Here is a 23,092-nt window from a genome sequence, read left to right as displayed (position 1 = left end):
GACCTGTGAACAGAGAATAACAAAGCTCATTAAAATTCTAAGAGACAAACTTTCGAGAACCATCTTTAGTGTCAATGGAGCCGGATGAAGAGAGAGGGCGGCAAGGAGGGTCACTGGGCGCCTGGGTGGTCTTTCAAATAACACCTCGAGCAACAATGCCAATGCATTTTAAAAGAGCATTTAAAATGAATTTTATTGTTTGGATTTTACAAGTAGTCTTTAAAGGCTTCAAACAAGAACTCTGTTGCAAAACTCTAATAAATAGCTTGCCCCAAGCCCCCAAACAAAATGTAAAACAAAATGAAAACTAAACTCAGAAGGATAAGCAAGCCTTCAGAATGCGTAAATGTTACCGATATTTCTCATTTATAAAGAGATATCAGGCAATGTACAATCTCCTTCATACAAGTCAAAGAGAGAGACAATTGAGATCTTTACAAAGCACTCTGAGCTCTTCCTATTTCCATGACAGAAATGTCACCAGAAGAAAATCCCATGGAAAATCACACCATGAATGAAACTGTAGCATAAAAGTCTGGTGGTGGGGTGGGGAGAGAGGGGAGGAAAGTCCAGCCCATGTTTTTCAGGGATGGAGAGAGGAAGGAGTCGGGACGACTCGGACCAGGGAACGTCCAAGCAGATGACACTAGATGGCTGCATGTTCCACCCAAAAGGGCACAGGTGTCAGTTTAGTGACAATTATGAAGGCTAGAAATAGGGCCACCAGGGGCTCCCCTGGGTCCCTCGACACTGGTGGGCCCAGCGTCTCCGTGCTGTGCAGGACCGAGGCCCCGGGACAGCGGCCACATGCCCGAAGCAGCGGCGTCACTAGACAGGAGAGAGAGCACGCGGACCATTTCTGCAGCAGGGTCCGTTGGAGGCCGCAAGAGGGCGCAGGAAGTGCCGTGCTCACACTGTGCACGGGGACATGCAGATTTCAAAAGCCCATTCTAGCGTCACAGTCATTGCTCCGAACAAGCAGGTGGTAAAAGTCACAAGTTAACATTTACTTTTCCTAGTTACAAATACTGGTGAAATCTTGATTTTTAGATGAGGGTTTACTAATTTTTAAAAATATGGTCATTTTGAGCTAAAAATACAATTACTTTTGTTGCATTTTCACCTTTAGAAATCTTAAACACTATACTTTTGGCCAAAACGCATACAAACAGTATTTTAGGTTGAAGGAATTCTGAAATCCATTAATGTTTGGAGCCAGGAAGCTGTAGAGAAGCTGAGTCTGATTTGCTGGGATTTGCTTAAGCCAAACCCAAAGGGCTCTGAATGAGGACCACGCAGAGCCTGGGACCCTCTCCCTGGGTAAAGGAAGAAGGGAGTGACGTCAGGATGCAGGGCCGGAAGGGGTGTGGCCTGCGGGCACACTCTCAGTCGCCCTCTGGTTCACTGATTTGCTCCTGCTAAATAACCCCATCCTGCTCGTAATCTGCGTGACAGGTACAAACAGCGTTAGCTCCTGACCAAGTCATCCGGGAGGCAGGTCCCTCCCTCCCCAGGCATTTTAGGAATGAGGGTAGAGACATCCCTGCCCCAAATAAACAATTTTTAAAAATGTTTACTCTCCTAGGAACAATGACCTTTGTCGGGATAATAAGGGAAGGCTTGGGCTACCTGAAATAGTGAAGAAGGAGCTGATGGACACAGAGGCAGATGGGCGGGGGAACCTTGTCCTTGGCCCGGTTTTTCTTAAAATACATAACAGATAAAGATATTGTGCAAAAAAAATAGACATTCACATTTTAGCAGTTAAACTTTATTTTACTTTTTAAAATTTTTACTTTTTTGTTTTTCTTTTCTACAAAAGGCAGATGATGATTGTTGACCTGCAGGTGTTGTACTGTGCACCCCCCGAAGGAGGGCACAGTAGGTAGGAAGCTGGGGAGGGAGGGCTGAGAACGCGCTCCACGGCGTGGCCCGGGCTGTGGGCGGCCCTAGCTCATGTCTATGGTATTGAAGACCCACTCCGTGAACTTCTTCAGCTTGTCGGAGGCATTCTGGGACTCCTCCTGCAGCCTCAGGTTGTCCTCTCGCAAGTGCTGAACTTCTGCCTGAAGGTGGGCTTTGTCCTCCTTCTCCTGCGAGGGAGAGCAGAAAAGGACTGAGGGGGCGGCCCCCTCGCCGGGCTGCTAGGGGGAGCGGCTACGGGTCTGGTGACCGCCCACCTGTTTCTGCCGCTCATGCATCTGGACACCTGTGTCCAAGGCCTGGGCTGGGGTTAGAACCCAGGGAACGGGAGTTCCAGAGAGGCTCACTGCAGGTGTATTTTGGAAAGTAAATAATGCAGATTTTAATATCTCGGCTAATAAGGGCTGCCTTAAATTTTAGACTGTTGTTTTGGTGGCTGCTGTCTCAATACAGTCAAAGCTGCTCAAGAAACAAAACAAGATGGGAGTCCCCTGGCACAAAAGGGCGAGTCGCAGTGACAGCCCTGGGTCTGGACTCCCGACACGTCACAGGAGGGAGGCGGAGGCCAGGGCGGGGCTCAGAGGGGGCCGGCTTCCCCACAAAGGGCCCACCGACGACCATCTCACATCACGTGTGTCGGCAGACACTGAGCTCCAGGCAGCCCCACGCGTCGCCTCTTACTGCACTAACACTCTTTGAAAAGGGCCCTTTGCACAGCCCGGGCAACGTGCTTTGAGAACGTGTGTTTACCTTCTTCAGATCTTCCCGGAGCATCTTCAGCATCCCTTCCAGCTGGTCCACTTTAGAAGCCAGAGTGGGAGAGGAGTCTTTACTGCTGGGAACAAGAAACAGAAGAGCGTGTTGGCAGGAGGAGCCTCTATGGCTGGGTTTGTTGAGCGTTTTGAAAAACGGGGCGGCTGTGTTTGTAAAGTGGTCATCTTAATAAAAAGTTAGTACAAGCATGAGCTACAGCCAATCAGTAGCTTCCTTTGATAAAGATCCTGCGTTTTTGTGACAACATTCAGGGTAGTGAGTGAAAATGGTCTCCCAGGCAGGCCCCACAGTCAAACAGTGAAATGACTCCTGGCTCTTCAGTGGCTTTAAGGGCAGGAGAGGGTGGGGGAGGGGCTGATGTACGTGCCACTGTACCTTGGGGTGACCAGGACAGAGCCTCTGGCTCCCTAAACAGTCTCTGACCACTATCCAGCTGCAGGCAAGTCACTGTGCTCACATCTTAAAACCTAGACCAAAATACCTTAGAATATTAAAGAAATGACTACATGTTTCAAAAGCTTGTTAGTCCAATCTTAATGTCTCATGTTCTTGCTACTATGATCAACAAGCCACACAGAATTTTCTCCTATTTTCTCTAAGGACTAGTAATGAATGCCCTGCTGGAGAAGTGAAAGGAGGGTGAGTTAGAGGGGAGGAGGCCCCCCAAATGCTGTGCAAGGCTGAGGGCCCTTGGCAGCTGTTCTCCCCCCACTCTCCTCGACCCGAACTCCAGCTGTGCCACACTCTGAAGTGAGTCCTAGCCAGGGACGACCTCGGAGCCACACAACCAAGAACCAAATGCCTTCCACTGGGATGAAGCACAGCTGCCTCTTCCCAGAGGTCGAAGGGGAGGAGGAAGTGGCTGAATTTTTGAAATAATGGAATAAAAGGCATTCTTTACTTTAAAAATTAAAGTTTGAATCCCTGACCTAAAATGAGCTGTGTTGTTGTCTGTTGCTAATTCTAGAGCTATAACAAGCCCAAAAGGTAAAATGATGCCTTATTTTTACGGTGTCACAGGCTGCAAATACATGGAATGATAATGATCTTCCAACTTGTAAGACAGGACAAGCAGTTAAAAGCTGACAACAAGCAGATTTTCAAAGGTGAGTGGTTGACTGCGACCACGCCGCCCAACATGGCACAGCACGCTGGCCGGGTCCGGGCGGGCTGGGGGCCAAAGGCAGGGCAGGTGAGGGTGGCGCCCAGCAGGCTCCCTGAGCAGGCTGAGGAGGCTCACGAGGACCCAGGCCACACTCAGCTGCAGCAGGGCTGATGCGGCCACTGCACGTGGTCAGCGTGGAAGCAGCTCTCGTAGCCCATCTTCACTTCTGGAGGTTTTCAAAATGAATTCTGTGTCTGCATGGGTGCTGATAATTTGTAAAAACATTGAACTCCGCTTGCATTCGTTCATCACAGTGGACAAAGAACAGAGCCAACCATCATCTTCATGATTCCACAGAGGCTTGAGAGCTGCTCAGTGGTCAGTCCTTCCTCGGGGAAATGGACTTCGCCAGCCTGGACTCCTCTCTGCCAGAGAACCCATCCTAAGAAGGCATTTCTGGAATCCCCCAGCCTGAACCTGCAGTTTTAAAGTTGTCAACAGCCAAACTCACTGCCACTCTCCTTCCCCAGCGGTGACAATGAATGTGGCACCTGTCCACTACACTCACGAAGGATGATGCATTACTGTCACACAGGCTGCGCCGCACAGGCTGCGCGAACAGGGCTCCCCCGTGGACTTGCTCCGAGAGTCTGCAGCATGAGCTCTGGCGTATCTGCGCACCTGTGCCCGCTTTGCTTCGCCTCTTACTGAGTCTTAGAGGTGCCTGGATTCTTAACCATCCTCCAAAGGCTTTGGGGCAGAGGTTTGAGACTCGTGGAATTATCCTGCATCAAGGAGTGCTTACTGCGTGTTCCACGGCTGACTGCCGAGGTGCCTTCCTGCACAGTATGGCCTCACTTAGCGTCACACGTAGGTCCTGCCACTTTGAGTGAAGTGACAACCAGTGTTACCACAGGCTAATGGACACAACCGAGAGTTATGTTCCTGTAGTATCCCATCGACGTTACAACAACGATGTTATTCGAGGATCTTTGGTACAATAACATCACACACACGGGGGTATCCAATAAAGATCCCGCCACATGGAACTGAGGGGAAATGTCAGCCTCTGCACCGTAACACAGAAGTCAAAGTCTGTGTTCTCGTAAGAAAATCCTCTGGGTCTCAGTTACTACTTGTGCATCTGACACACAACCAGAACTACACTGGTGACTGAGATGCAGCGGCTAAGACGCAGACACGTGTGCGTGACCACAGACAGCTGTGGGGAGCCTCAAGGACTCACCACATGGGAATTGGGGAGATTTTAGTGCAAAGGGTTTTTCTTACCTTACCTGATAAGCCCCACAGGTATAACTGTATAATAGCATTAAACAACAAAGAACATTCGTCATTACCACTTTAAGTGACTGAGGACAGTCCGATTGGGCCGCAGTATGAGGGACGCAGTGCTCTAACTAAAACGTGCCATGCCGGCTCCATGGCGGGGAGTGTCCCCCAGCTAACCCACGTGGCCTCCCGCTCCTCGCCCCCGAGTCTGCCAGCAGTGTGGGTGCCGGGTGGGGGCCCCACCCCCGGGGGACCCACCTGCTGTACGACTTCATCGGGGCCAGGTCCTCCAGCTGGTCGCTGTGGGAGGCAGCGCTCAGGGGGCGGCGGTTTTCTTCACCAGCAGCGAAGAACGAGGCTCTCTGGACTGGGAAGGAGGCAGAAGCCGCTCAGCGGTCCGAAGCCAACACGTGGCCCACCCTGACCTCTGACCGCCTCGCGGGAGGTGCTGCGGACCCCGTCCCCAACGCTCACAGGAAGAAATCATTTTGTAAGCTGTAACACTGTAATTTTCCTTTAAAAATGAGTTGTCCTGAATTGATTTTTAGTCCTTCTTTTCTCTCACTTATCGAAGTGGCATTCTGTGAATGTTTCCCCGGAAACAGGCCTTGTGCCAAATTTCCAGACAAGGCTTTCCACTCAGTGGTGATGTCGATGCATCACAGAGCTAGTACTAAGCTTCTTGAGACTTCTTGAAGTACGTTTTCCACAAGACACCTGGCCACCTTGGAGGGCTGTAACCTCAGTCCACACACATGTGCTTGCCAACTTAAAAAAAACACCAACTTAAAACTTGATCCAAAAACCAAAAATCAAATGATGCCCCCCATTAGAAACACAAAACCTCTACATTATATACATATATAAACGCGAGTGAGCTACACACTGAAATTTACAGTCGGTCAGTGTGGGATGGCTGCCGGCTACTGTGGCTGCTGGCTGGCTGGGGTGGGTGGGGGGGGCGCGGTTTCCTCGTTGCTGACTTTTGAATTCTGGTGCTTAATCAGTTTCTCCTGAAAGTTGGAGCTTGACTGAGGAGCTACTTTCAGTTCTTCAAGGAAGAGCAAATAAAAACACCGCTCCCGCCCGCCCCCTCGCCCCCCACAAGGAAATCACCTGCTCTCATCCTCATTTTATGAGGAACTACTCAGCAGCAACAAGTTGGGAATGATCATCTTAGAGTGAAGTCAGTCTATTTCAGAAGAGGCACCTGACAACCAGGACCACACACAAGGCAGCACTACCTGGTAGCTGTACAGGAGTCAGCACCGTTGAAGGGCCTGCATTTAAGAACCAGCGGCTGAGGCAAGTGCTCAGCCGTGTGCTGCGCCGGACTCCGGAGAGGTGACGGGGAATGCAAAGGGCGGGTCCCTGCGTCTGTCGGGGTGGGGCGAGGCCCAGCAGGACCAGCGTGCTGACAGATCCAACTGTGCGCTTGCCCATGATGTCTTTACGCCGAGAGGAAGGACCACGCTTTCTCAGTCAAGTGGCCGTTGGGATTGCCCTCCCGCCGGCCCGTCCCACACACAGGGAGGGAAAGCACCCATGTTACCAACTCTCAGGCAGAGGAAACACCAGGTTCAATGTTACTGAATCAGAGGACGTGTGTCCCTGTGAGTGCTCAATAACTGTCAGCTCAACTGGTTTCTGGCTGTGCCAGTGACGTGTGTGCTCTCTGTGTCTGAAGAAGCAGAGGAACGGAGCCTTGACCAGGACACTCACGCCGCAGCATGCCCCCCCAAAGCCTAGAGCCGGACCACTCCGACCCTCGGTGGACTCACCCTCATAGGCCTTGGCGGCATCCACCAAGTTGGACCAATCCAAATCGGCAGCAGCGTCAGGCAGGGGCATGAGGCCGGGGTCGGGCATGGGCCTTCGGGTCTCCTGGATGTCGGTGAGGGAGCTGTCTGAAGCCGAGAACTCGCCTGCAGGAGGAGACGAGGGATCAGCCACTCCTCGTGCCCACAGGAGACCACGTGAGAGCCCACCCGTCTCCTGTCACATCAGATGTGCACATCATTCGGGACCTGGGATCAGCCTAGCCTCGCAGGCCCTTAGTGGCCATTCCAAGCTGAGTTCAACTACAAATCAACTTCTTCCAGTCTTAAATCATTTTCTTACAACCTCCTACTACCTCATTTCTAGTAGTGTGACTCATGGAAAAGTTAGGTTTGCACGGAGGCCACAAGTGCTTTGGAAGAGCTGTTTGCCTCTGCTGGGGTCCAGGGCAGCTGGTGTCTCGCTTTTTCTCCTAGAGGCGAGGGGTTAGCGCTGGAAGGGCTTCTTCTCTCTCCCAAGGGCACAGTGAGCGACCCCTGGGATCAGGTAGGGTTACAGCAGCCCAACATCCTGAGCCCCTGCTGAGGTGACATCTTAAATACGAACAGTAAGCCATCTCAACAACTAAGCTTTGCTTAGCCAGGGGGCAGGGAGGACCAGAGAAGGAGCCACTCCATGCTATATAAGGGCACGCTGCTATGGCTCAAGTTCATGTGTGTGGAGAACAGAGAGGGAAGGCTAGTGGAGCTCAAGAAATGTAAATGCTCTCAACAGGGCAGGAGGTGGGGGGATGGGGCAGAATACATCCTTTTAGGAGAAGGGTCCACCCCTCGGAATGGGGCTGGGACACTACTGTCCAAGCAGACACAGAACCAAAAGTGATGCTCTCAGTAAAAACATGTAAGCAACTCCAGGAATACCTGTTTACAAGGAGTTAAAAAGAGCCATCAATTATGAGAGCCTGGTAAACTTGGGTATATTTAGTGCTTGTTTTCCCTTTCAAATTACATGAGGAATTGCTCTGAAGTGCAGCTGCTAGTTATTAATGTGCTTAAAATTAGCAGAATTATGAGTGAATGGAAATTAACAAATACCGCCAGATATTAAACGCTCAGTTCTATTGAAACTTGCTCCCACCAAGGGTAAGGAGGTGGAACAGACAATTTTGTGTGTCACTCATAACCCTCTGCCCTTTTAGAACTGGGGCTCCAATTCCCACATGGGGGAACAGAGAAGCCAGCCCTCCCCACTGCCCAAACACGCTGCAGTGCATTAACACCCAGCGAGGCTGGGGCTGAGGGTCAGCCCAGGAAGGCTTGCCCAGTTGAGGACACGGGATCATGGCACTGCTGCCTGACCTTCAGGAAAGCAGGAAGATGGGCGGGTGCTCAGAGGGGAGACGTTCCTTCCCATTCCTCAGGCTGGGCTTTAACCCCAGGCTTCATCAGCTGAGTGAGGACTGTGTGTGTCTTTGGAGCTGCTCTCTTGGAATATGAGTCTCTAGAAGACAGGGCCTACTTTGACAGACATATGCAGAGAAGCCTTCAAAAAGCGTTTATTTTTATTGCTGCAAAGGCTTAAAAACAGTGCAGGGAAGTTAGAAAAGCCCTCAAGGTAGGCAGAAGGCCGCAGGAGCAATGAAATCCAGTGAAGGGTGGCCCCAGTGCGGGGACAACAAAGGAGAAAAGGTTGCTGGTTACTGGGCTACTATGAGTTTTTTTCTAGAGTCTGGATGGTAAGAAGTGGACATTTCATGTGTCTATTTTGGTTCTTTGGGGATGACCTCCTGGAGCAAAGAGAAACAAGATTCAAGCTGCAGCTGGATAGGGATGGGAGAAAGGGAGGCTGGCCCAATCCCCAAGTGACGTCTGCCAGGGTGCAAAGGGGGGATTGGAACAGTGAGCGGGATGGAGACACCGGGGGAACGTTCATGAGTGGGCTGAGAGCTCACAAAGATGCAAGGAGAAAGCAAACCGGGCCAGCAGCAGATTTATAGAAAATACTGCTCTGAGCAGCAGCAGAAGGAAAAGAAATGTGGGTGTGAATGAATGGACACAGAATTCCCAGGAAAAAAGGGCAGAAGGGAGGTATGGTTACAGCTGTACGTGTAATAAACGAGCAGGAAGACTGGCTCCGCAACAGGCATCAGCTGTGCTGGGTCACGGTGGGGAAGAAGTGGAGGTGGATGGAGAGAGGAGAAAGGGAAAGAACAAATGTCAATCCACAGTCCCAGAATATGGCCCTTCACAAAAGTAGGATCCACACAGAGCAAACAGGCACTTATGAACAAAGGCAAGAACATGGAGGTACCCCATCATCAACGTGCCTTTTCCTAAAATACTTGCTCACTCAGTGAATGAAAGAGTCAACAAGTGGTCGATGCCACAGGCAACATCTTCACGGTCTGGGAACAACCGAGAACAAGGGCAAGCCGGGTTCTGTGGTGGTTGGAGGGAGGCAGGGAACACAGTGTCTGAGAAATAACTCAGTTGTTACCCACATTTACCCAACATAACAGCATCTGGGATGTTTGGTAAAAAATACTAATTCTCAAAATAAATCTGTACTCAAACTCAGATTCAGCAGGTCTGGAGGAAGGACTGGAAATCTGTATTTTAAACGAAGATCTAAAGGGGCAGCTGTCACCCACCCTGGTGCGCTGGTTTCTGCAGCTGTAATCCAGTGAGGGGGTCCCCTGACTGCCCGACTCCGGTGGCCAAGGGGGCGTGCAATCCTGGGCCCCCCTCCCCTGGCACTGCACCAGAGTCTTCCTGTGAAAAAGGCTTGTTTGTCTGCTCGGGAACTTTGGCCCAGGGGAAGGTTCTGATTCGGCACGCAACCAGACTCTATGAAGGGGCTCTCAGGGAACAGGGGCAGAGAGGTGCCACCTTTCTTCCTGTCCTCACTCCGGTTCACCAGCATCTCCTGGAAGAAGTTTATGCAGTCATCTGGCACCTCAGTTTTGTGACTGCTGCCAGGTGATACGACTGGACTGTCTGGTTCTGAAGATGGCAGGGCCAGTGTTTACAGTCCCACAGGTCTATGTATATTTGCAGACTTTAAAAGCTGCTGCCAGAGGATCTGGCTTCCCACCAGCCTGAATATAAGAACTGACTAAACTCCTCCCCTCTGAGACACTGACAGGTAGGTCTCGGCACACTCTCACCTACAGAAGTCACTAAAGTAAAGTTGGCTGCTTAGGCATCACAAAGGTTTGAGAGAAAAGAGGGTGGGAATGAGTGATAAGGTTCACTCCTTCAGGACTTGGAGAAGTGGCTGTTTCATCTAGTGCACAGAAACCAACACGGAGACTCCGGGAGATAAATGAAAAATACGTTCCAAACAAAAACACAAGCGAAAACCTCTAAAATGGTTAATAAACAGAGATAAGTCATTTTCCTGACAGAGTTAGAAATAATGGCCGTACAGTTGTTCACTAAACTTGGGAGAAGAGCGGATGAACAGAGATGGAAAATATGAGAAAGCACCAAACAGAAGTCACAGAGTGGAGGAATATGGTGGCCAAACTGAAACACACCATGGGGGGCGTGGTCCAGCAGTAGACAAAGAAGAACAGAGGACCAGTGAACTCAAAGACAGGGCAGTGGAACTCCATCAGAGCAGTGAAAAGGAAAAAAAAGTGAAGAAAGCTAAAGGAACTTACAAGACAATATCAAGTGGACCAACATTCTGTGTTATAAAGAGTTCTGAAAGGAGAGAAGATAAAGAGGAAAGAAAAAACTTATGTGAAAGAAATAATGGCTGAAAACGTCTCTGAGCTGGGGGAGAAACAGACGCAGTTCCAAAGTGTCAAGAGAGTTCCAAATAAGATAAGCCCCAAAGGACCCACACCACAGCACATCCTAATGAAAACATCAGAGGCTAAAGACAAGGGATGTTAAGAGCAGCAAGAGAAAAACAACTTGTTAGGTCCAGGGGAGCACACACAAGCCTACGAGCAGACACTGCAGGCTAGAAGGCAGCGGCACCATATATTCAAACTCCTCAACAAAGAAACTTCCAAGACTATACTACTCAGTAGAGCTGCCATTCAGAATTGGAGAGAAAAAGTTTTCCAGACAAGCCAAAGCTAAAGGAGTTCAACACAACTAGACCGGCTCAACAGAAAAGGCTGAAGGGACATCTTTGTGCTGAAAAGAGTGAGTGCTAATTAATGACAAGAAAACATGAAAGTATAAATCTCACTAGAAAAGGTAAATATAGTAGAGGGTGGGAGATTAATTACTTATGAAACTAGGATGAATGTTAAAAGATGAAAGTAGTGCAAATAACTTTAATGATTAGGTAAAGGATGCACAAAATAAAAAGGTGTAAATTCTGACATCAAAAACAAAGTGTTGGGGGAGAGACTAAAAGTATAGAGCTTTAGAATGCATTTAAACTTAAGCTGTTACCAACTAAAAATAGACTTATAAGTTATTGTATGTAAGCCTCATGGTAACCACAAAGAAAAAAACCCTATAGTAGACACACAAAAGATAGAAAGGAATCTAACCATTACATAAAATAATCAAACCACAAAGGAAGAGAGGAAGAGAGGAAGAAAGAAGTAGGAACAGAGGAATTATAAAAAGACAGAAAATTAATAAAATGGCAATAAGTACAGACCTATTAATAATTACTTTAAATATAAATACATTAAATGCTCCAATCAAATAACACAGAGTAGCCAAATAAGTGAAAACAAACTACCAAAAAGACCCAGATACCTACCGCTTATAAGAGACTCAGTGCAGATGTAATCGCATATGTAGGCTAAAACTGAAACGATGGAAAAAGCTATCCCAAACGATGGGAACCAAAAGAACTGGGCAGCTATACTGACACCAGATGAAGAGACAAAGGACGGCGTTCCATAATAATAAAGGGGCAAATTCAAAAAGGAGTTATAACATTTGTAAATATTTACGCATTAACAGAGGAGCACCTAAATACATAAAACAAATATTAACAGACCTAAAGGGGGAAATAGAGAGCAATATAATAATATAAGGGATTTTAGTACCCCACTTACATCAATGATCTCAGCCAGACAGCAAATCAATATGGAAACACTGTCCTCAAATGCCACATTAGACCCAATGGACTTAACAAATATATTAAAAGAAAAAAAGAAAAAGAAAATTAAAATATTCTATCCCAAAGTGACAGAATACACATTTTTCTCAAGTGCACAAAGAACATTACCCAAGATATATCATATGTTAGGCAATGAAACAAGTCTTAATGAATTTAAAGAGACTGAAATCATATCAAGTATCTTTCCCTACCACCATGGTATGAAGGTTAAAATTACAAGAAGAAAACAAAAATTCACAAATATGTGGAGTTTAAGCAACATGCTACTGAATAACCAACAGGTCAAAGAATAATCAAAATGGAAATAAAAAAAAATACCATGAGACAAATGAAAATGCAGTCATCTGGCACACCATACCAAAACCCATGGGATGCAAGCAAAGCAGTTTAAGTAAACTGCTTTGGTTAAAGTTTCCTTCTAAGAGGAAAGTTTATAATAATGAATGCCTACATGAAGAAACACGAAAAATCTCAAACAACCTAATTTTACACCTCAAGGATCCAAAAAAAGAACAAATGAAGCCCCAAATTAGGAGAAGGAAGGAAATAAATGAAACAAAGACTAAAAAGAAATTAAAGATCAATAAAACTGAGAACTGGTTGTTAGAAAATATAAGAGAGACAAATCTTTAGCTAGACTCACCAAGAATAAAGAGAGAAGACTCAAAATCAGAAATGAGGGGGAAGATATTACAAATGATACCACAGAAATAAAGATTGTTAGAGACTACTATGAATAATTACACACCAACAAATTGAACAACCTATAATAAATAAATTTCTACAAACATATAACCTACCAAAACTGAATCATAAAGAAATAGAAAAATCTGAACATATTGAATCAGCCATCACAAACCTCCCAATAAACAAAAGCCCAGGACCAGAGAGCTTGACGGGGGAAATCTACCAAACATCCAAAGAAGAATTAAAACTAACTTTTGCAAACTCTTCCAAAAATGGAAACGGAAGGAACAGTTTCTAACTCATTTTATGAGGCCAGTATTACCCTGATACCAAAACCAGACAGGGATGCCACGAGAAAGAATTACAGGCCAATATCCTGGATGAATGTAAATGTAAAAATCCTCAACAAAATATTAGCAGACTGAACTCAACAAGACATTAAAAGGATCATACAGCAGGATCAAGTGGGATTTATTATAGAGATGCAAGGATGGTTCAACATCTACAAATCAATCAATATAACAGTACATCAATAAGGTATAAAAATCATATGGTCATCTAATATATGCAGAAAAAGGATTTAACAAAATTCAACACCCACTTATGGTCAGAACTCTCAGCAGAGTGGATCAGAAGGAATGCACCTGAATATAACAGAGGCCATGTATAAGCCTCCAGCTAATATCATACTCAATGGTGAAAAGCTGAAGCCTTTCCTCTAAGGTCAGAAACAAGACAAGGATGCCCATTCTCCCCACTTTTATTCAATGTACTATTGAGAATAATAGCCACAGCTATTAAACAGGGAAAGGAAATAAAAGGCATCCAAATTGGGAAGGAATAAGTGAAACTCACTATTTGCAGATAACATATTAATTAGTGTTAAAGACTTCACCAAAAAGCTGTAATAATGAATTCAGTAAAGTTACAGGATGCAAAGTCAACATACAAAATTTGTTACCTTTCTACACAAATCTGTCATGTTTCTAAGAACAAACTATCAGAGAAATTAAGAAAGCCATTCTGTTTACAATTGCATCAAGAATAATAGGATACCTAGGAATGAATTTAACCAAGGATGTAAAAGACCTGTACTGAAAAAATTACAAGACACTGCAGAAAGAAACTGAATACAGCAAAAATAAATGGAAGGATATACCATGCTGATGGGCTGGAAGAACTAATATCATTAAAATGTCTACACTCCCAAAGGAATGGAGAGGTTCCAGGCAATCCCTATCAAACTACTGATGGCATTTTTCAAAGAACTAGAACAAACAATCCTAAAATTGGTTTGGAATCACGAAGGACCTCAAATACTAATGTAATTTTGGGAAAGACAAATGAAGTAATCTTGGGAAAGAACAAAACACAAATGTTGAGGCATCACATTTCCTGACTTCCAATTGTATTACAAAGCTACAGTAATCAAAACTACACTACTGGTATAAAAACAGAAATACACATCACTGGAATAAAGAGTCCAGAAATAAACCCACACATATATGGTTGATTAATTAACAATGTATGAGCCAAGAACAGAAAATGGGGAAGGGACAGTCTCTTCAATAAATGGTGCTGGGAAAATTAATAACCACATGCAAAAGAATGAACCTGGACTACTAACTTACACCATACAAAAAATTAACTCAAGATGGATTAAAGGCTTGAATGTAAGACATGAAACCATAAACTCCCAGTGGAAAACATAGGTGGTAATTTTGTAACCCACTGCTCGTAGACATACCCCTTCCATCAGTTATGGCAATGACATTAGTTATGGCAATAAGTTTTTACAAGGCACCGAAAGCAAAAATAAACAAGTGTGACCACATCAAACTAAAAAGCTCCTGTACAGCAAAGAGGCCATCAACAGAATGAAAAGGCAACCTACTGACGAGGAAAATGTTTCCAAATAATATATTGGATAAGAGGTTAATATCCAGAATACACAGAACTTCCAACTCAATAGCAAACATCAAACACTATGAAGACAAAATGGGCAGGTGATCTAAGCAGACTTTTCTCAGACTTACAGATTGCCCACAGGTACATAAAAAGATGCTCACCATCACTAACCATTAGGAAAATGCAAAACAAAGCCACAGTGGGATGTCACCTCACTCTTGTTAGAATGGCTGCTATCAAAAAGGCAAGACACAAGTGCTGGCGAGGCTGTGCAGAAAAGGGACGCCCTGTGCACTGCTGGCAGGAACGCAACTGGTGCAGCCTCTCTGGAAAGCAGTCGAGAGGCTCCTCAAAATAAAACCGCCATGTGATCCGGCACTCCCAATTCTGGGTATTTACCCTCCAAAAATAAAAACTAATGTGAAAAGATACATGCACCCTAGTGCTCACTGCAATAGCTAAGATATGGAATCAACCTAAGTGTTCGCTGATGAAGGAATGGATAAAGAAAATGTGGTATATATACACCACGAAATATTATCCAGCCATACAAAATGCACTCTTGCGATTAGCCACACACTGGGCCGTGAGGGCCCTGCGCCAACTGTAAAAGGTCTGGCAGAGAAAGGCCGGTTCCGAGGATGCACAGAGCAGTGAGTGCGGTTAATAATATGGGGGGACAAGTAGGTCTGTAGTCTGAGTACACGAAACACAAAGTTTATTCTTGTATTATTACTCAGTAATTATTGTGTTATTTTCCATATGAACCACTGTAAACCTATTTTTTGCCCCATTCTGCACTGTACTGCATAGTTGGAAGTTGCTAGGAGAGTAAATCTTCAAAATTCTCATAAAAAAACAACCCAATTTTGTACGGTGACAGATGGTGGCAACTAGACGCACTGTGGTGATCATTTTGCAATATAAATAAATACCAATCATTATGCTGAACACCTGAAACTGATACAATGTTGTATGTCAATTATACCCTAATTAAAAAACCCCATGAGCATCCCGGGTGACTTATGGCCTGGTGAGGCCGACTGTACCCTGGGGTCTGGGCTTGCTGCCAAGAGGCCGGATGAGGTGTGCGGGTAAGCTGAGATGACAGGAGCCTGTGAGCGGCACTCCCTCCAGTTGTCATTCCCTGAGCAAAGTGAATGACAGCTGTTTCTGGGGACACTGTCGTCATTAGCAGGGCCATTCAGCTGAAGCCACGGACCCACTTACCATGCAATGACTTCATTCCCAAGGTGTACGAAGGCCTCCGCAACGGCAGAGACTTGGGGAGAGAAGGGTACGTGCTGCTGAAGAGGACATCATTGGGCAGGGCTTGGTCCAGGAGCGAAGCCCTTGAGGTGAAAAAGTGCTCCCTCTGGCCACTGTAAATACTCTCATCCGACAGCGTTCGGTGCAGGGCCCGCCTTGAGGTGGGGGTGGTAGGGAAAGGAGACTGCGGCGAGGAGAGCGCCTGGAACTGAAAAACAGTGCGAAGACAGCGGAAGGTCAGTTTTCCCGTCCGTCGCACGCCCTAGACACAGGTTGCGGGGAACGACGGGTTAACAGAAACTGCTCTCAGACACACGCTGTCAAATCCCAGAGCCCGACGAGCAAGCCTCGAGGTCCACCACGGCCTTCCAGCCAAAATGAGAGCTGCTGCCCACCACGTCCCCAAGGCCCCGCACGCTGCCCATCCGTGCTCAGTACCGAGTTCAGGTATGTCATTAAGAGACCCATCAACACTGCGTCACGGGCCAGAACGAGATGAGGAGCACACAAACGTGAGTTTGTTGCACTGGATTGCTGTCCTTGACCAGGTCATGCGGTCTCTCTGAGCCCAAGTCCTTGTCTGTGAAACGGGGGCACGACATCCCTCAGGATCACCAGGGGTTAAGTGAACCATGGGGCCCTTCACAGTGGCGCACATCGTAAGGCGTATGAAACATGGGGCCCTTCACGGTGGCGCACATCGTAAGGCGTATTAGGAAATATTGTTGGAGCCCTCGAGGGAACAGCCACGGGGCCGGGAAGGCACCCTCAGAAGCTTGTCGAGTGACTGCCTGTGTGCTGCGCAACAAGAGCGTCTGATCGTCACCAAATATTAACCCAAAGAATAGGAGGCTCTTGACTAACTGCTATAGTTATATTTAATGAGCTTTGGCAACAATCTATTTTTTGAGGCAGATTTCTATTCATGAAATGAAAATAGGGAAGTCGTCTTTATAAATGACAAATATTTATATGCATGTAGAAAAGTGACACGTGTTCCAGATAGCTGTATTGTACTGCTGCCCCTTGTCTTTGTGACCAGACTTGATTTTACTTCTGATTTTTCTGCAAATAGCAAGCTTTTGAGAATCCCATTCACTGAGAAACAACAGACATGTTAATAATAATTAAATATTCAGTATCCTGAAAGCCAACCGAGTATCTGGTCTGTTAACAACAAAGCTGCTATTTATTCAATGCCTCTTAGACCACCGTTCACCTTGGCAGGGGGAACAATGTGGGGAACAGGTAAAGATGTGAGTAGGAGGGCTGAGTCAGTGCCGGCAGGAAGCTCAGTGGGACTTCCCATGGCACTTGGAAGAGGCAGAGGGCCCATCACACAGCAGCAGCTCCATTTAGAGAGGACAGAGAGAGGACAGAGTTGACACTTGGGTTCATTCATGTGCTATGGGCTGAACACTGTTCCACTCAACACACCACAGGTTAATCAAGTCAACATTACCCACAATGTGGTGTGCACAGTTGCTGCATAAATATATAAAAGAGTATTAATCAAAAACATTGTAAATGAGTCTCAGGAGTAGCCAATTGTGCAAACACTGTGCTTGCTTTAAAAAATTCATGATGAGCTAAGCCCAGGCACACACGTGCTTGCCTAGAGAACGCAGCCGCTATGATAAATGTTCTGTGAGTCTTTAAGTGGAGGGAAGTTGGTACAGAAATAACGATTTCTCTTCTCACTTTTCAGAGAAGAGTGGGCATTAGAGAGGTTAAATGGCTTGGCAATCGTAATTTAAAACAGCAACAAACACACAGGTCATCTCTCTTCCATCTGCTAGGCTCTAGGACTATCACACAGGCTTCTGACTACTGAGTCAGATCTCAGATCCGTCCATTCAAAACCTGTCGTCAATCTTTTTTTTTTTGGTGCTCTGGGTTCAGCAAAGGGATTTCCTTCTCCAGTGAGCATTCCCACCCTGGTGGTTTTACAAGAGAGAAAATTTCCCCCAAGTCTAGTTTCGGCCCCTTCGGGAAATATTAATATACCTCATAGCTGCAAACAGCTGCCTTGAATTCAGAGAGGCCCTTCGAGCCGCAGTGTGCTTTACCAGAAGTTACAACGTCCTGTAGTAAAGGCAGGCAGGATATGCGACGGAAGGAAGCAATGCACTTAAGATGCATTCTGCCCACCAAAAAGTAGCAGGACCTAGACTTGTCCCAACTCGTTCGGATGGTTCCTGGCCCCATTGCCCTTCAACTTCAGTCTTAGAAGTGTGCACACCTCTCTGGTCCTTGCAGCATGCTCTACCTTTCTTGCAGGTCAGACCTGAGACTGCCACTGGCCCCGCCCAGGGCTACCGGCCCACTGTGGAAAGAACCCCAATGAAAACTGATGGCCTGCTGGGAAGGGATGCGAGACAGCATCAGGCCGTGGGGTTTGCGGATTGTACTCCAGGGAACCCGAGGTGCTCATCACAACACCACTTCCTGGGGAGAGGAGGTGTTCAGGCGGAACCCAGGGGCCCATGACATCCACCCCTCCCATCACAGAAACTCTGCTTTTGCAGTTCTACGTATTGGCTCCCATGGATAATTTTATTAAAAAAAAAAGTTTTCTGAGCTTTGAAACTGTTTGAGCACCACTGATCTACTCTGGTCCCCTTTTTCAAAGCTGAGGATCATGGCCTAGAGAGGCGGAACCTTGCTCCAGGTCAGTCTCCTGTTCTCTCCCTTTTCCAGTCCTCCTAGCTCTCAGTGAATTGGGTTCCCCGTACTTGCAATAAGTAGCTATCAGGTCTTCTGAACACCGGATCTGCCTGGGCCACTTCCTGTGGTCCGTACCTGAGAGTGTTGGCAGGAAGGCAGGACCACTGGTTTGCACTACTGTCTGCTCACTTGCCACTGTAAAGCAGCCCTCATGGCAAATAGGGTTGTTTCATCTCCACAGGCCGAGGATTCTTAGAATGCTACAGCTCTGCCATTTCCCCAGAGGTGGGAGCTCCACAGCCTCTGCACAGGGCCCTGCAGCTCCACCCCACAGTGCAGCCTGCCCAGCAGGGCACCGCCAGACATCCGGTATCTGCTCGGCTGCAGAAGAGCCTGGGAAAGACGCTGGACTGGAATTAATGAGCTCTCCCTGGTAGCACTTGCTGGCCAATAAGGCCAATGTGGTGTGCGTGGGTTTCAACTGCCACAGCCTGAAGCTGGCCCCTCCTGGCACCCGAAGCCTGCTGCAGTGGCTTGGAGCCTGGAGCCAGGCGTGACCTGGGAGACTTTCCATGGGTACACTGGCCTTACTGACACAGCAGAGCCACGGTCATTCAGATGATAAATCTCAGAAGACACACGGAGCTACTTAGCTGAACTTACCTGAAACCAAACTAAAAAGAATGAAACTGGAGGAAATACAGGGTGTTCCCAGCTCCTGCTTCCAGTAACAGTTTCATTGGCAGAAGCATTTTCTTTGCAGAGGGTCTGACAGTAATATCATCACAACATAAAGAATGTACACCCCCATTTCAAATAGGGATGTTTTAAAGTAATTCATTTTGGAAATAAATAAAAGCCAAGACCTAAAATAATGGCAAAACAGACATTTGCTTTCAATTATTTCCAGTGCGTGAGTGAAGGAGAAGCAGGAAAGCTCTCAGCCGGCCCCTTTCCGAACATGTTAAACTAAGAAGTGGAGGAAAGATGCCTTTCACGGCAAGTTTAATTCTCCTCTGAATCTAAGAAAAAATGTGATATAATTTTTATTTTTAAACTGGTCCTTAAACATTTTAATACACCTCTTTGGGTTCTGATGGACAAGAAAGAAATTTCAAGCACTATCTTTTGCATGGTTGCTAAGGAAACCATTTGTACTCTGGGTGATGAGTCAGAACTGTTAAGTGCTGGCTTATAAAACAGAAATTACAGAAATCAAGAATGGCAAGTCTTTAAAATGATTTACGATCTTAATGTTTATGTTAATAAATCGTTTCTTTTGCCGAATTCCACAGTGGTCTTGGAAGTACACTTCAGTTCTGGAGGTGCTGATTTGCGGGTTTAGGGGGCACACCTGCCCCAACTGGAGGAACACGCATGTGGAATCGTGGGGAGAAAGCCGCAGCGGGACAAGACCACACAGCGCCTCCAGACAGGCACGTTTCCTGGCATTCTGAGCACAGCTGGGGGATGGCGAGTAGTTAATAGCCTGCCTTCCATTTCAATCGATTCTCCAAGTTCGTAAATTAAGCTTGCTAATCACTTCAAACAGACTACAAATCATTTAACTAAGCACTAGTGAGCAGAACACGTCAAAGTTTACTGCCGTGACCCTCTGGGGGGCAGACACCTGTCTCCTGGGGCTCCCTGAGACACTGCGGACAGAAGTGCCGTGCACTCAGAGGGCAATACCTCGGGGCCTGAGTGGCGCACACTGGCCCCGAGCCCTGCAGTGTGAGAGGGCACACCTCGGAGGACGAGAGCGGGCAGCCTTAGGGAGGCTCGGGGGTCCTCCAAGCTGAGGTGAGCAGAACAAACCCTTCCACACAGCCGTCCAAAGGTGCAGTCACTGACACATGAACATCAACTCTGAGCAACTGCTCTGGACTTGAAGGGCAGAGAGGCTGGATTCTAGAGAAGGCAGGTCTAGCCTGGGATTCTGGGAGGGAACGGAGAGGAGGCTCCATAAAGTAGAGAGAGTCTGGAAAGTTCTGAAGGAAAGTGTGCAGACACAGGGTGCTGGACTGGGGAGCATACCGGGCACAGCAGGCACGTCTGTGTGGCCAGGGCCAGCAGGCGGAAGCAAGGCCAGAGTGCAGAGTGCTGTGGGCACACGGGGCAGGGGCTATTTGTGGGAGAGGGGAGCCCTTTGGACAGAAGGCACTGAAGCCCTTGGAGGAAACTTTGTCTGACAAGGGGGCCCCAGAGGCCTCTGCGGAGGCATGAGGGGTGACGCCCTAGAGAAAAGTGCAGCTTATGTACTGGGAGCAGGTGCAGCGGAGAGGAGAGGGCCAGGGGGCTGGGGCAGGCTGACCTAAACCCAGACAAGAAGGACGTGGCTGCAGGAACAGAGGGAACAGAGCGTGTGGAGAACGCTGTGAACTAGTTACTGGGAAGTCGATGGGGGATGGTGGGAGGAGCTGGGAACCGACACCTGCTGGAGGGTGTGCCCAGTGAGCAGCTCCGTCCAGCCTGGCCTCTCTCCACCTGCTGTTCCCCCTGCTGTCTGGTACCTTAAAGTTCTTCTGGGATTCTGGAGTTGGGCTTTCAAGGTCGATGAGTTTCTTGAGATCCTCTTCAATGGTGGACTTGGAGCTTGGCTTAGGAGACGCCCGGAGGTCCCTGGTCGAGGCTCGCAGCCTGGTGTGGGCTATTTCATTCCCATCGCTCTGATGACGCCTTGAATAAAAGCAAAGAGATGGCAGGAGCTAAGTCAGTAAAGGCTGACTGAAGGGCACAATGGGCTCTGAAGGACATTAAGTCATGGAGAAATATTATACGAGAGAAAAGTGAGAATTACTTCTGTTCAATTACATTAGAAGCTACTCAGATAAATTCTTGTTAAAGAAACAAAACCAATTTGAAACACAAAATAAAAAGTTTGATGAAACAATCATTCTTTTACAGGAAATAATTAGCTCTACTATGCCAAAATTAGCAACAGACTCATTAATAAAAGACCATAGGTTATGGATCCCAAATGCAATCTCTGTACAGACAAAAACAAAATAATGAAATGAATCATTTATTCTTTTTCTTTCTTTCTTTTTTTACTGTACTTTGTAAAAAGCCCTTTATCTATGTAGTCGCTTACTTTCTAATATTCCCCTGGTGCCTCCCGGCCCAGGTAAGATTAAATGGAAAGGCTGCATTAACGTCCTCAAAGGGACGGTGCTGGTCTTCTCAGCAGAGGGCTGGCCATTCTGAAGACTGCTCTCCAGGCACAGCAACAGTCCCCTCTTATCCGAGTTTTGCTTTCTGTGGTTACATTTACTCACCGCCAACCACCTTCCAAAAGTGTTGATGGGAAAATCCAGAAATAAACAATTCACACGTGGTAAACTGTGGGCCACTCTGAGTAGCATGAATGAAACCTCATACCTTCCCGCCTGTGAGGGGGTCCTCCCTTTGTCCAGTACACCCACAGATGCGCACACTGCCCACCTACTGGTCACTTCCCAGCTGAGTCTCAGGTGCCAAGTCCGGTTATCACAGAGAGGCCACATTCATGTAACTTTTATTGTAGTACATTGTTAAAACTGTTCTATTTTATTTTCAGTTATTGCTATTAATTTCTTACTGTGTCTGATTAATAAATGAAACTATCAAAGGTATGTATGTATAGGAAAAACCAGTATATATATAGGGTTAGGTATCATCTGTGGTTCAGGCATCCACTGGGGGGTGGGGAACGCATCTCCCACGGGTAAGGGGGACGACTGTACTGTTTTGTGGGAGATCTAAGATTCTCCAATCTGAACATGTTGCAATACATCTTTTTTAAGGAATGAGAGGCAGAAATAATTTGAGACAAGTTTTACTTAGGAAAATAACAATCTTCCTACCAAATCAGCTCTTTCCCACCTCCCAGCCTGGCCCCTTTGGCCACAGAAAATCGTCCTGAACTTCTCTGCTTTCTGTCATGTTAAAAGCAAACCACCAAGTAAGAGACACAAAAGAATTCTCACTTTCTTGTGTCCATAAATCCCACGGAGTTTATGGTTCCTTCGGGTTTTTTCCATCCAATCAGGTACTTGCTGGTAGCGCCCTGGCGAGGGTAGAAAGTCCTAGGACCGGATGAGGAGGATGAGGAAGAGGAGAAGGAAGGCGTAAGCTGCGCGGAGGTGGCAGGATGGAGCTCTTCCTTCGGTGAACCCCTGGCACTGGGGAAGGCGACCGGGCTGGCGGAGTGACGGGAGCTCACGGTGCTGCGGGAAGCAGGGCAAAGACAAGATGACCCGAGTGTGCGTCTGGGGTCGGCCTCTCAGCCATGGAAGTGTCACAAAGTGTCACCCGGGGTGGGGGTTACTGCCGGGCTAAAGACCAGTGAGTATTTCATAAAACGCTGGCTGGCCTTCCTGGTTTTCTCTCTATAATTTAAATGTCTGCTGTCACAGGGAAAGACATGTACAAATAGTTAAGACTCTCAGGGACACTCTGAAACATGCTGGCACCACTTACGTTTGTGAATAGCGAAGCCTACAGAGGTGAGTGATGGGGGCGTCTGCAGGAAAGGGCCTAGCAGTCTCGGTGCTGTCTCGCCTTTCGTAGAACTAGGGGTCATTGTGATGCTGCCCAGGCCCAGGCCAA

General features: G+C 47.1%; 1 protein-coding gene across 13 annotated transcripts in view; it reads right to left on the bottom strand.

Moving 5' to 3' along the window:
* Positions 1 to 209: 209 nt before the first annotated feature.
* SIPA1L1 (signal induced proliferation associated 1 like 1) overlaps positions 210 to 23,092 on the bottom strand; it is a 330,234-nt gene continuing 307,351 nt past the window's right edge. For 11 of the 13 annotated variants that reach the window (XM_037127445.2, XM_037127433.2, XM_037127492.2 and 8 more), the window contains 7 exons: positions 22,471 to 22,710; positions 21,016 to 21,181; positions 15,797 to 16,043; positions 6,874 to 7,017; positions 5,351 to 5,459; positions 2,674 to 2,758; positions 210 to 2,093 (listed from right to left, as the gene is read on the bottom strand). In XM_037127445.2, the coding sequence (XP_036983340.2) occupies positions 1,950 to 2,093; positions 2,674 to 2,758; positions 5,351 to 5,459; positions 6,874 to 7,017; positions 15,797 to 16,043; positions 21,016 to 21,181; positions 22,471 to 22,710 (1,135 nt within the window). In that variant the 3' untranslated portion in view covers positions 210 to 1,949. The remainder of the gene's footprint in view (positions 2,094 to 2,673; positions 2,759 to 5,350; positions 5,460 to 6,873; positions 7,018 to 15,796; positions 16,044 to 21,015; positions 21,182 to 22,470; positions 22,711 to 23,092) is intronic. The other 2 variants (XM_037127485.2, XM_037127500.2) reach the window with 1 other exon arrangement.

The sequence above is a fragment of the Artibeus jamaicensis genome, unplaced genomic scaffold, assembly GCF_021234435.1.
Source record: "Artibeus jamaicensis isolate MK-2021 breed Jamaican fruit bat unplaced genomic scaffold, CSHL_Jam_final contig_851, whole genome shotgun sequence".
Taxonomy (NCBI): domain Eukaryota; kingdom Metazoa; phylum Chordata; class Mammalia; order Chiroptera; family Phyllostomidae; genus Artibeus; species Artibeus jamaicensis.
The sequence above is the reverse complement of the archived record's forward strand: the minus strand, read 5'-3'. Positions and strand labels throughout refer to the sequence as shown.